At 47.3% G+C, this 13,701-nt stretch overlaps 1 protein-coding gene across 5 annotated transcripts in view; it reads left to right on the plus strand.

The window, feature by feature from the left end:
• Positions 1-13,701, plus strand: part of EXOC1 (exocyst complex component 1) — a 139,592-nt gene that overhangs the window by 88,925 nt on the left and 36,966 nt on the right. For 3 of the 5 annotated variants that reach the window (XM_073583566.1, XM_073583567.1, XM_073583570.1), the window contains 3 exons: positions 3,728-3,868; positions 3,975-4,080; positions 11,932-11,976. In XM_073583566.1, coding sequence (XP_073439667.1) covers positions 3,728-3,868; positions 3,975-4,080; positions 11,932-11,976 — 292 coding nt within the window. The remainder of the gene's footprint in view (positions 1-3,727; positions 3,869-3,974; positions 4,081-11,931; positions 11,977-13,701) is intronic. The other 2 variants (XM_073583568.1, XM_073583569.1) reach the window with 1 other exon arrangement.

A 13,701-nucleotide genomic window follows, 5' to 3' on the forward strand; every position in this document is an offset into this window, starting at 1 on the left:
TCATGTCAATGACAAATAATAGGGCCCCTGGGGCGGACGGCCTGCCGGGAGAAGTCTATAAGAAATTAAAGGGGGTGACAATGACTCAGTTGAAAGCAGTATTTGAGGAGGCACTGAAGGAAGGGGAGCTGCCAATGTCAGAGAGGTGGTGGTGGTGGTTATTCCAAAGGAGGGTATGGATCCGGAATTAGCTGAGTCATATTGGCCCATCTCTTTGCTGACGGCAGATGTTAAGATTCTTGCTAAGGTCCTGGCTAACTGATTGACGAGTGTGATCCAGGACCTTGTTCATCCAGATCAATCTGGCTTCATGCCATATAAGTCCACAGCAATTAATCTACGTAGACTATTTTTGAATTTACAGCTGCCGTCAGACAATGGGGGTCGTAGGGTGGTGGTGTCGTTGGATGCACTTAAAGCGTTTGATAGTGTTGAATGTTGGTATCTATGGGAAGTGTTGAAGAGTTTGAGGTTTGGGCCAATTTTTATTTCATGGATACAGTTATATACATCCCCGACTGCCAAGATTAAAGTTAATGGACAATTGTCAGACAGTTTCGGCCTTTACAGTGGGACTAGGCAGGGGTGTCCGCTGTCCCCGCTACTTTTTGCATTGGCAGTGGAGCCCTTGGCACAGACAATTAGAAATGCGGCCTCGGTCAGGGGATTTAAATATGGGAAGATAGAAGAGTAAATAGCTTTGTATGCAGATGACGTGCTGCTCTTCTTGGAGGATTCTGGAGACTCATTGCTGGGTGTGATGAACATTCTTAAAACATTCCGGAGTGTGTCGGGCCTAGTCATTAACTGGGAGAAATCCAAAATTATGGCAGTTGATGGCGGGGAGGACGAGCTCATGTTGGGGGGGAGAGGGAGCGAAACTAGCGGTGGTTCAGAGATTTAAATACTTGGGTGTTCAGGTGTCGCTTCCACTTTCTAGCTATATTGATCTCAATCTAGTTCCGCTGTTGGGGAATTTCAGAAACAACATAGGGACATGGAGCAGATTGCATATCTCAGTGGTGGGGAGAATCAATTTTGATTAAGATGATTTTAATGCCTCAGCTACTATATATGTTACATAATGCCCCTATCTGGATTCCCAAAAGGTGGTTCCATACCTTTAGTTCCATTTTCAGAGATCTGGTTTGGGGGAAAAACAGGCAAGGTTTCGACTGGAAATTGGAGAGAAATTGATAATATGGGTTCAACACAAAGGGTCTTGGCCCATGTTTTAGATAGGAGTCCACTGATCCAGGGCCTGGTTCAGGATGCTTTAGGAAATTTGGATTGGTCTACATCACATGTTTACTGATTCATAAGATATGGGAGGAAATTAAGAAGATTAGGGGGGTGGAATATCTATCTACTCTCCAATATGGCAAAATTATAATCTACCGGAGTTTGTTAAAATGGGGGACTTTAAAATTTGGAAGGGTTTGGGAATATGTTACATTGGCCAGGTACAGGATGGGCAGGAGTTGTTACCCTTTGAAAGACTACAGGAGGTTTATGGGCTGCCGGAGATCTGTAGGTTTCAGTACAGGCAATTTCACCACACTTACAGGACTCAGAGTAAAACAATATGAAGGTTCAGGTGGATATTCTGGTAAACTATGTTTGTGCAAAAGGGGGAACGAGAGGTGTTGTTTCAGGTATATATAGGGGCCTACTGTTTACCTTCCTACAAAGATATCCAATTAAAGAAAAAGAGAAATGGAAAAAAGAGGTGGGCGACATAGAGTAAGATAAATGGGAAATAATAATGGAATATATACCTAAGTTATCACTGAGCAAACCGGCCAGACTTTCTCAGTTATATGTGCTCCATAGAGTGTACTGTATAGGACTCCAGATAGGCTATACAAGGCCGGGTTGAGACAGACTTCCGAATGCCAGAGGTGTCAGACCGAAGGGGCTGGGATTGTTCACATGCTATGGCAATGTCCAAAACTAAATACGTTTTGGGTGGAAGTGACGGCCGCAATTGGAAGGGTATATAACTGTAGAATTGATAGGGACCCTCTGATATGTATTTTGGGGTATGTGGAGGAGATTGGGGTATCTAATTGCCATAAGCTAGCAATAGCTATATTATTGTATAATGCGAGAAAACTGATCGCCAGATGTTGGATAAGTGAAGAACCACCGACAATGCGGGAGTTCTATAAACAGTCTGACAACATTATGGGTATAGAAAAGAGTATATACGCTAAAAGGAAAAGGGCTGGTACCTTTGAAACAATATGGAATCCCTGGGCGGAGAGGTGCTGACCTCAGAAGATCTTTTCTGCATTATCGTGTACTTTTATTTAAATAGTTGTATGTGTGCTTTACAGGGGGAAGGGGGGTGGGGGAAAGGAATGGGAAATATAGTGAAAAATTTGTAACTTGTCTACTGTTGACAGATTGAATATGCTTGTTGTTTTGTACTTTGTTATGCAATAAAAATTTATCTGATTTAAAAAAAAATTCCTACTTGAGACACTTTTCTTAGCCAGGAAAATATTGGCCTTGCGTTGGATGGGGAATGCACATCCATCTCTTAGAGCTTGGATTGAGTTGGTGAATTCAGTTATACCTTACGAGCGGACAGTGTATCAAAATAGGGGTTGCCTGGGAAAGTTTAAGATTTGGGACATGGGGAATACTTCTCACCTTACTCTATCAACATGTAGACAATAGTTTGATACCATCATAATAGCTGTAGTGAAGAATACATTGACTCATACTTTATAGTTTCATAATGTCATTAGCATTGTGGAGGTTGTTTATGGCGGCAGGATAGTAGTAGTTTTAGTTTTATGATCGATATGTTGAATGTAATATATCACTTTGAGCTATGCATAGCCAAATATATAGAATAACGAACAATGAACCCTTTTTTTTTTTTTTTTTTTAATTACCCCTTAATTGTCCATAGGCCTCGCAAGGGAGTGAGGATCTGTGGGATTGAAGTCTGAACAAAGAGCTCATTATGCAAGCTTGTTTTACCATAATGAACCTGTATACATTACATTGGTTATGTACCAAATATGTATGTTTGTTGCTGTTTAATAAACTAATTAAAAAGCGTCCTTAATGTCACCTGTGCAATATGGGTGCTCCTCCTGTAAGATCTCTGAGAAATCATCATCTATCTACTTCCATTACTTGTGTTTGAATTGCTGCTGCCGGCCATTGGTCTGGCTATCAACGCAGCAAATCCGTAGGATAGGTGTTGACATACAGAGTAGTCGAGATCTCTGTAGATTGGTAGGAATACCCCTTTATGGCCCATATTAGGTTGTACTCTAAGGAGTTAATAACTCTTGTTCACAGCATGATAGGAACATGTGCATGTGATTGCTATAGGCTGTATCTCGCTGCTCTACGGTGATGTATAATTAATGGTGAAAGCCTCATTCTTATGACAGCTACTTCATATTTAATCCGACCTTATGGATGTAATGTAAGTCCTCTTATTGTATGGAGCAATGACTAATTAATGAGTGCGGAGGCCACGTTTGCTTTAAGGTTAAGTATTAGTGTCAAAGCTTTCTGTGATTTTTATCGTTTCCTATATAACCTTGTCTTTGGGGATATTCCATAATTCTCTTGTAATGGCAAATGTTTGTGTTGGAGTGACATTTTTCTGGTTAGCTAGTTTTTTTTGTTTGTTTGTTTTTTTAACAATATTCCATAAGTTTGGTATAAAAGTGTCTTTTTGATGTTTGTTTTTTTTAAGGGCCACGATCAGACTTCCACCCTTTCCATAGAGATGACACTACCCAATCACCATCCTTTTCATCGTGACCTTCTGCGATATGCCAAGTTGATGGAGTGGCTGAAAACGACAGAGTACACAAGATACGAGGGACTTACCAAGGTCTGTAGGGTTAGCGGTCTTTGTCTCCGAAATGTTTACTGCTTTATACTAAGACCAAGGGTGCGTTACCAGACACTTGTCTCTGAACTTATATTTTGCTTTTCAGAACTACATAGATTATATTGTCCGCTTATATGACAGAGAGATCAGGGACTTTTTCGAGGTGGCTAAAAACAAGATGACTGGTGTCGCCAAGGAAGGAAAGAAATTTGGTAAGCTATTTTGGCAAATTACAGAAACTCTAAGAGGATAGGGTTAGGACCACATTCTGTTAAAATGTCCCTAAATCACCCTTACTGTTTTATATTGGCAATAATTAAAGGGTTTATCCAGTGCTATTTTTTTTTCTTTTTTTTTTCTTTTTTTTTTTTAACTGATGGGGGCCATCACAGAGTGGTCATTGACCTCTACTGACGGAGATTCAGCTGCTCAGTCAGTCAATCGATCAGCTCTTCTTCTCGTCCACTCTGGTGAAGAGGCGTGACTGCCAACATCATGCTGATTGGCAGCTGGCTGCACCAGAGTTAGGCAGCGGGGATCCGGCTGCCAATCGAAATGATGTCGGCAGTCACGCCCCGTCGATGGTGCAGAGAGGAAGAGAAGCCTCTGCTCTGTCGAAGTGACATCAGCAGAATCTAGCTACTGAATTGACAGCAGGAGCGGTCTGTGACCACTCCGTGTCGACAGAGATTCCCACTGGGCTGAGCAGTCGAGTAGTTAGAAACTATCTGCGTGTTAGCTCTTAGGCCCATATTAAAATAAAATGGGAAAAAAACAAAAAACAAAGAAACTTAGATAAACCCTGTCATGGAAGATTCAGAAGCATCAGAATGGTTTTGCTGGTTCCATTTTCTTCATGAACGATGGCTAGACACCTACTACTGCTGCTTCAAGGTCTGGAACTAGGACTTGAGGCCCCTTGTTCTTGGTAATGATGAATTGGTCAAGTTTTACTGCCACCTATTATACACTTTATGGCCTGTCTGATTAACAGGTAAAAAATGCAACCTAAACTACAACGGGACAAGCTTTATTTAAGACAATTGAGGTACGTGAAAACAGGACTGAACCACTGTGGATTTTTCTCCTTCGCCTCATTGGGGGACACAGGACTGTGGGTGTATGCTACTGCCGCCAGGAGGCTGACACTAAGTGAATGAAAAAATAAGTTAGCTCCTCCTCTGCAGTATACACCCTCACCCTGGTTGCCGGTTCATGCTTAGTGTCCGTAGGAAGCACACGTCTGATTTTTCTCCCAGACTTTTTTTGTTTTTTTTTCCTTTCCATGAAGATGAGACAGGGGAGTCGGACCCTATTGAAATGGTCCGATCTCCCCAAACCATCAACGGGCGAGCACGTGGAGTGTCGCCTCCACTTATCCTCTCCTGCAACGTGGGACATGATGCCAGACTCAGCCCTGACCACCCTAAGGTATTGAAACCCTTGGCTGTACAGAGGCACAAATACAGTCCGTGCAGCCCCGGCTGCACCACCAATGCTAAGACTGCAGTGGTGGAAAGAGGAGGGAGATTCCTCTCCCCTTGGAGGGAAGATGGAGTTAGGGTGCCTGCACCGTCCTTGTTTTTATGCAGCCCCCCTCCCCCCCCCCCAACCCGAGGCTGTCAGCTGTTCCAGGGGTGAGGCACGGAAGGAGGTGGGTTGGGAGGGCTCCTGTAGGTCCCTGGGGCAGCTTAGGCTGGTGGCCCTTTTTTCCTGGCATTCCCGGGCTTCGGACGCTGCCAGCAGGCGCCTCCAGAGCTTGGGGCGGTCGGCAGCGCCATACCTGGCCCAGGCCCCTACTTCCGGCGGTCCCGGGCGCGGGCACCGAAAATTTATTCCCCAGCTTCAGCCGGCACTAGGTCGCGGGCGGAAGTCCCGCCCCCGCGACATGTCTACCTCCGACGGGCCCGCCCCCGGGGCCTCGCGGGCGCCGGAAATTTAGTCCCCGGCTTCAGCTGGCGCTAGGCCACGGGCAGAAACCCGCCCCCATGACGTCACCGGCGGTCACCTCTTCCGTGGACCCGCCCACATGCCGAGGCACACTTTTTTTGAAAAGGGAGCAGCTGTTCGGCAGCCTGGACTCCTAAGGGGACACAGGACTGGGGTTAGTGTCACCCCCCGTTTGTTGGCAGGGCCTGTCCCTTTTTCCCCAGAGGCTAAGCGACTTGCTTATTGCCCCCTGCAGACCACCTAGCAGGGCCACCATGTCCAGAAAGACTAAGGCGCACACGTTTTTGTACGCTGCATGCACCTCCTGTCGGTCCACCTTCCCACATGCACAAAGCAAACAAATATGTGAAGCCTGCGATTCCGAAAGTGCCCAGGAGCCCTACCCTGCGACCGAGCGCGGTGTACCTAGTCCCCCGGAATGGGCTCTATCTCTGTCGCAGTCCATGGCATCGCTTACGAGAGCAATCAAGTCCATTCAAGCCCCAGATAGGGGCAGGGACAGTGCCTCGCCTGTCTTAGAAGGGTCCTCCACCTCACAGGAGCCTCCGACCTGCAGGGGCCGCTCTCACTCTAGGCAGACGCAGGGGAAATGAACCCACACAGCGTCACCCGGTCCGACTGGTGCCTCGGCATCCATGAGCTCTGTCTCACACTCTCCTTCACCAGTAGTCGATAACGAGCAAAGCTCAGATTATGACTCAGACGAGCCCCTTGACCTAGATACTCCCGAGATACCAGGAAACAGTTGACAGTCTCATCGAGGCCGTCAACCAGACCCTGGGGTCACAAGGTGTCGTTTAAGTGGGTCAAGCAGCCTCATAGAGTATTTGGCACTCACCCAGAGTTTGAGGACATAGTGAAACGACACAGGGAACGGCCAGACAAGCGTTTCTCAGGCCAGAAGGCGCTCGAGGCAAGATACCCATTTGCCCCTGATCTCCATAAAAAGTGGGCGGAAACCCCAACAATAGATCCAACCGTGTCGCGCTTGGCCTCTAAGACCCTATTATCCATACCTAATGGTTCCTCTATTAAAGATCCCACTGACTGTCTCATAGAGAGCCTGGCTCGCTCAGTGTTTGAGGAATCAGGTTCAGCAGTCTCTCCCTCGTTCGCGGTAACTTGGGTAGCCAAGGCTATGGTTTCTTGGTCAGAATCATTAAATAGAGCCTTGCAGGATATGGACCTGCCAGCGGAGGTAGCAGAGATCGCAAATCAGATCGCTTTGGCTGCAGACTACTTAATTAATGCATTTTTGGATGCAGCTAGCTGCGCGGCACTCTCTGCTGCAAATGCGATTTCCATTAGGAGGGCTCTGTGGTTGAGGACTTGGCATGCAGATTCAACCTCCAAAAAATTCTAAGCTTCTTTACCTTATCAGAGCGGCCGCCTATTCGGTGAGAAGCTAGACCAGCTTATCTCTGACTCCACATCGGGCAAGAGTAGCTTTCTCCCTCAGCCTTTTCGTCACCAGCTTCAGACACGATTTCGGTCCTTTCACAACCTCGGGTGGACTGCAGTGACCAACCCTGCCATTTGAGTTCGCCCCAACCAGGACAGGGATCATCAAATTTCATATAGAGTCAACACATTGGGGAGAATGTGGTCCCACCAGCCCAGATCGAGGGAACCTAGGTCCCAAAGATCTTCAGCCAAATGACTCAAGGCAAGTTCCGAGCGACACAAGCAGAGTAGGCGGTCGCTTACTCTGGTTTCGGCACGTCTGGCTCTACATTGTACACGACACATGGGTAAGAGAGCTGGTGTCCTTGGGGTACAAGTTAGAGTTTGTCAATCAACCCCAAGACGATCGAATTGCTCCAACCCAATGTGGTTGTTATTCCCGTACTGGAAAACGAAAGGGGTTCTATTCCAACCTGTTCACGGTCCTCAAAAAGGATGGGACTGTCAGGCCTATTCTGGACCTAAAACTTCTGAAAAGATTTGTCAGGGTCAGACATTTCCGGATGGAGTCTATCCGGTCGGTCATATCTACCATAGAACGGGGAGAATATTTGGCCTCTATCGACATCCAAGACGCGTACCTGCACATCCCCATTTTGCCTCCATCAGAAATTTTTGCGCTTCGCTATCAATGGCCTACACTACCAGTTTGCAGCCCTGTCTTTTGGGCTAGCCACTGCTCCCAGAGTGTTCACAAAGGTCATGGCAGTCTTCATGGCCATCCTGCACTCCTGGGACATAGTCGTCTTGCCTTACTTAGACGACCTCTTGATGAAAGGTCCGTCATTTCGAGCATGCAAGAAAAATGTCAACATCACGCTAGATACACTCTCCCACTTAGGGTGGTTAGTCAACCTGATGAAATCATCCCCTGTTCCAACTCAGAGGATTTCCTTTTTAGGGATGATCTTCGACACCTCCCGAGGGTTGGTAATTCTCCCTCGGGACAAGGCCCTAGCCCTCCGGTAGGGGGTCCAGGCACTTCTCCAACCAGTTCCCCGCACCATTCGTTTTTTGCATGAGGGTCTTAGGGAAAATGGTGGCGGCAATGGAAGCAATTCTGTTTGCCCAACTCCACCTTCGTCCCCTGCAGCATTCCCTCTTGGCATCTTGGGACAAGAACCCGTTTTCTCTCGACCACCGATGCCGGTTGTCCGCGCAGGTCAGATAAGCCACTCAGGTGGTGGACGATGAGTTCCTCCCTTCTTCAGGGGAAGCCTTTTCCCCCAGACCATTGGCTGGTAGTCACAACCGACGCCAGTCTCCTCGGCTGGGGAGCGGTTTTTCGCCACCATTCAGCCTAGGGGACGTTGGTCGCCTCGGAAATCACACCTCCCTATCAACCTGCTGGAAATACGAGTGATCCGGCTGGCTCTGCAGCATTTCCACCATCTTCTAGCAGGTTGTCCCGTCCGGATTCAGTTGGACAATGCCACGGCCGTGGCTTGCATAAACCATCAGGGGGGCACCCGCAGCAGGGCGGCCATGCATGAAGTAGAGTACATCCTCCGCTGGGCCGAGAGAAACCACTCGGTGATCTCGGCAGCCCACATTCCGGGCATAGAAAACTGGGCAGCAGACTTTCTCAGCTGACAGGGTCTTGCATCCGAGGAGTGGTCTCTCCACCACGAGGTCTTTGCCAACGTTGGGGAACTCCGGATGTGGATCTGATGGCCTCCAGATTAAACGCCAAAGTGCCCATGTTTGTTGCTCGATCCTGGGACCCACAGGCAATCGCCGTGGATGCGCTAGTTCTCCCATGGAACCAGTTCCGCCTCCCGTACCTGTTTCCTCTGCTACCGCTGCTTCCGAAGGTCATCGGGAAGGTCAAGGCAGAGGGGGTCCCAGTAATACTGATTCCCCCAGATTGGGCTCGTCAGGCATTGTACGCGGATCTAGTGCAGCTGCTCGCCGACGTCCCCTGGCGGCTGCAAGAGCGCCCAGACCTACTTTCCCAGGGCCCCATCTACCACCAGAACTCAGGGGCCCTGTGTTTGACGGCTTGGCCGTTGAATCTTGGATCCTAACCCAGGCTGGGTTTGGCCGGAATGTGGTTGCTACAATAGTTAGCGCCCGGAAGCCCGCCTTAGCACATATTTACCACCACATCTGGAAGGTTTTCTTCACATGGTGTAGGTACCACAGTTATTCTCCACTGAGGTTCTCCATCCCCAACATTTTATCTATTCTCCAGTCTGGCCTAGACTCAGGTCTAGCTCCAAGTTCCCTGAGGAGACGGCTATCGGCCTTATCCGTCCTATACCAGCGCAGGATTGCTACCAACCTGCAGGTAAAGACCTTCGTGCAGGGGGTCTCACACTTGGTACCTCCCTATAGGACCCCTCTGGATGCCTGGGACCTTAACCTGGTCCTAGGTGTTCTGCAAGAAGCTCCATTTGAAGCACTGCAGGATGTCTCTTTAGCATACCTTTCTTGGAAGGTGGTGTTCCTCGTGGCCAGAACGTCAATTAGGCGGGTCTCAGAGCTGGCGGCTCTATCCTGTCGAGCCCTGTATCTGATTTTCCACAAGGATAAGGTGGTTCTCAGGCCGGCTCCTCCTTTTCTGCCTAAGGTCGTTTCCTCGTTTCACGTTAATGAGGATATTGTATTCCCCTCTTTTTGCCCATCACCGGTACACCGTGTTGAAAAGGCTCTTCATACGTTGAATCTGGTGAGAGCTCTCAGGAGGTACGTGTCAAGGACGGCATTCTTTCGTCAGACAGACACGCTGTTCTTGGTCCCCGAAGGTCACAGCAGGAAGGGACTTGCTGCCTCAAGATCGACCATAGCCAGGTGGATTCGTCTGGCGATTCAGGGATCTTACCGCATCAGAGGCGCAGTTGTTCCAGCAGGGATCAGAGCACACTCAACTTGAGCATTGGGCGCCTCTTGGGCTCTTTGGAACCAGGCATCGGCGGAGCAGGTTTGTAGGGCGGCAACCTGGTCCAGCCTGCACACATTCTCCAAACGCTACAATGTCCATACTCAGGCTTCAGCAGATGCAAGCCTGGGTAGAAGGATTATCCAAGCAGCGGTGGCGCACCTTTAGACAGGAGGTGCGTATAGCTTGGACCGGTGAGTCGACTTCCCACCCAGGGACTGCTTGAGGACGTCCTTACAGTCCTGTGTCCCCCAATGAGGTGAAGGAGAAACATGGATTTTTGTGGTACTCACCGTTAAATTCTTTTCTCTGAGACGCTCATTGGGGTACACAGCACCCACCCTGTTAGCCAATTGGCTCTTTTTGTGTTTGCTATTATGTATTTTTTATAGTAGGTGGGTTTTCTAGACATGATACATGCATTAGGATTGATTTTGTCTGTTTTGTTGGATCTCCTACTGCTTTTGCACCAAAATGGTCTCACCGACAACCAGGACGATGGTGTATACTGCGGAGGAGGAGATAACCTTTTTTTTTTTCATTCACTTAGTGTCAGCCTCCTGGTGGCAGTAGCATACACCCACAGTCCTGTGTCCCCCAATGAGCGTCTCAGAGAAAAGGATTTTACGGTGAGTACCACAAAAGTCCATGTTTCTTTGAGACCTCTGCAGTGGCAAAAACATCTGCAGTGTAAATGGACTAGTCCGTTTCTAATGCAGATTTTCTCAGCACAGTGTGCATGAGGTTTCTTAAAAATCTCATACGCTTTGCTGGTACGCTAATAAGCAGTAGATTTGCTGCTCGTCAATCCAAAACTTGCTGCGATCAGTCCTGCGTTGAGGTTACCTAACTCCGCAGGCATTGTGAAGGTTTCCTGCGCTATATGTGCTTGGTAACGCTGGATGCCGGCAGCTTGTGTGCAGTTCTTCCTTATACTTGCCCTATCATGTTAGGACATGATAGATTATTTTATGCCTGCTATACAATACCTTGCTTGCTGATGTGCGGAGTTCGGAGGTATGGTGCAAGCGTGCGGCTTAACATGGAGAGATTTATATGGTGGCTGTGCGTTACATGGTCTCGAGTTTTCTTCACACAACACGTTTTTCTCCTTTTTAAAACAGATTGTGTTGGTTCCACAAGAATAATCAGTAAACACGGTAAAAGAGAGAGTCCATAAGTTAATGTGCACTAAGCATAATGGATACACCCTATGTTCACCTGCAGTCAGATTCCCTTGTCTTACAGTCATAATGTTGACCTGTTTCTTACCCAACTACATACTCACCACATTCTATCTAGAACGGCTCCTGATCTAGAAAGGAAAGTACTCGGTTATTATAGTCTGATGCCTTTTATATGGGTCTGAAATGAATAAATATAAGGCAGCGACTGCCACAAAGATGGGGAGGGTCCACAGGATCAATAAATTTGCATTGGTTCTTTAAACAGTCATTTATAGATATATCCAGCCACATCCTTGTCTTCTGACATCCTTTCCATGCCTGCGATCTAGTTCCCATCACCACTTCTCACATGAATGACTGGGTGCCTCTAATATAAAGTGTGACGTTGTGTGTCTAACAGTTATCCGTTGACTTGTCCATGTAACTGTTTACAGCCTAAGATAACCGTATCTGCTTAATCTAGTCTTCTGCACGTCTCTTTCCAAGTAGAGCCTAACTCGCCTCTTGTGCATGGTCTCCGCTAAATGCCTGTTTTTCTAATGCATCTTTGTCTTTGGTGCTTGCAACTTAATGCAAACCAGCTACGCTGCCTCGAAAAGAGTCTGCCGTGAAACAGGAGACAGAAAGTGAGTATACCATGGCTGCCTTTCATTGGCTACTGCGTAATGAAATCCTTTTACCAAATGGCTTGATAAATGGCGGCACCTATAGATGTATCGTTTTCGTAATTCTATGATTGGTGAATTGCATGGGGTTCATTAAAGAACTTGGGCAGTCATAATGTCCACAAGTAGTTATCTATCTTTACCATTATTCTGACTCTTCTTCTGCTAGATGGTATATAGTTTAATGGAGAATCACGTTCCCCTTTTCTAATACTCATCATCGCCTTCTTTTCATATGAAACCCAAAAAATACAAAGGTATTATCCCATTATGAACAGTTATCACCTTCTCACAAATGATAAATGTATTATCACTAGTGGTCCGGCTGCTTGAGCGGCCACGCTTCTGAGAACAGGAGGTCCAAATGGTGCAGTACTGAGCATGTGCGACCTATAGCCTAGTAAAGGAGCTGTGATCGCACATGCCTGCTACCACTCTTTTTACTTGTGGGGCTTAGGACCCTGTTTCTTGGGATTGTTGGCTGTCTCAGCAGCCAAACCTCCACTGTTCATACGTTTATCCATTGATTATGATTATGTGAGGGGGGAAATGGTGTTTATTAGACAATTCCTTTAAGTGGACATCAGAAAAAGTCAGTGGAAATGTGCAACATAACTTGTATAAAAGACCACCAGTCTACAAGCTGGAAACGGTTTGGAAACGTTTGCTCCTTTACTGACATTTTGTCATAATTGACAAATCTAGTTTAAAGGGAATCTGTCACCCTTTTATTGGCCTATCAGCTGCCGGCATTGACATCAGGGGCTTATCTACAGCATTCTGTAATGCTGTAGATAAGCCTCCGATGTAACCTGAAAGCTAAGAAAAACACGTTAGATTATACTCACCGGAGGGGGCGGTCCGGTCCGATGGGTGTCGCGGTCCGGTCCGATGGGTGTCGCGGTCCGGTGCCTCCCATCTTCATACGATGCCGTCCTCTTCTTCCCTTTCTGTAGTGGCTCCGGCGCAGGCGCACTACGGGACTCTGCTCTGCCCTCAACAGCACGAAACAATCACTGACCTCAGGGAAACCAGTCAAAGAAAACACTGCGGCAGCCGGCAAAGGCGCTCAATCAGTGAAATCCTAGGTGCATTGCTCCCTGGGAAATACGAATATGCAAATAAAGTCCGTGGAGCCTCATTTAAGAGTCTCAAATACGGGACTAGCCATATCTTCCTCCAGGGAAGGACCCAGCCAAGGAGTGGCTCCTTTCGGAAACCACCATTACCACCATATTAAGTGGCCCTTTAAGTCAATATCCAGCTCTTTACGAGTTTACAGATATGACAAGGGAAATACCAAGGCCAGGTATCCATCCACAGACAGCTGTTTCGGGGTGTTGCCCCTCATCAGTGTGGAGTAGGATTCTGGCTAGGTGGGAGCAATGCCTAGTAGACCAACATCACGAAACGATCACTGACCAGGGAGCCACTACAGGAAGGGAATGCTGTAGATAAGCCCCTGATGTCAATGCCGGCAGCTGATAGGCCAAAAAAAAGGGTGACAGATTCCCTTTAAGAGCAACTGTCACTTTCTTTTCTTAAATCAATAGTAATAGCAAATTTGTCATATCTTATTGGAGAAATCTGCTTCTTTTTGTGCCGGGCCTGATCATTCATTCTCAAAATTCTCATTTAATGGAGAAAACCTATATTCTGTGTATACTGATATTACTGAGCTGGGAG

Source organism: Dendrobates tinctorius, unplaced genomic scaffold (assembly GCF_039654945.1).
Source record: "Dendrobates tinctorius isolate UK_male_01 unplaced genomic scaffold, ASM3965494v1 ptg000079l, whole genome shotgun sequence".
NCBI classification, from domain to species: domain Eukaryota; kingdom Metazoa; phylum Chordata; class Amphibia; order Anura; family Dendrobatidae; genus Dendrobates; species Dendrobates tinctorius.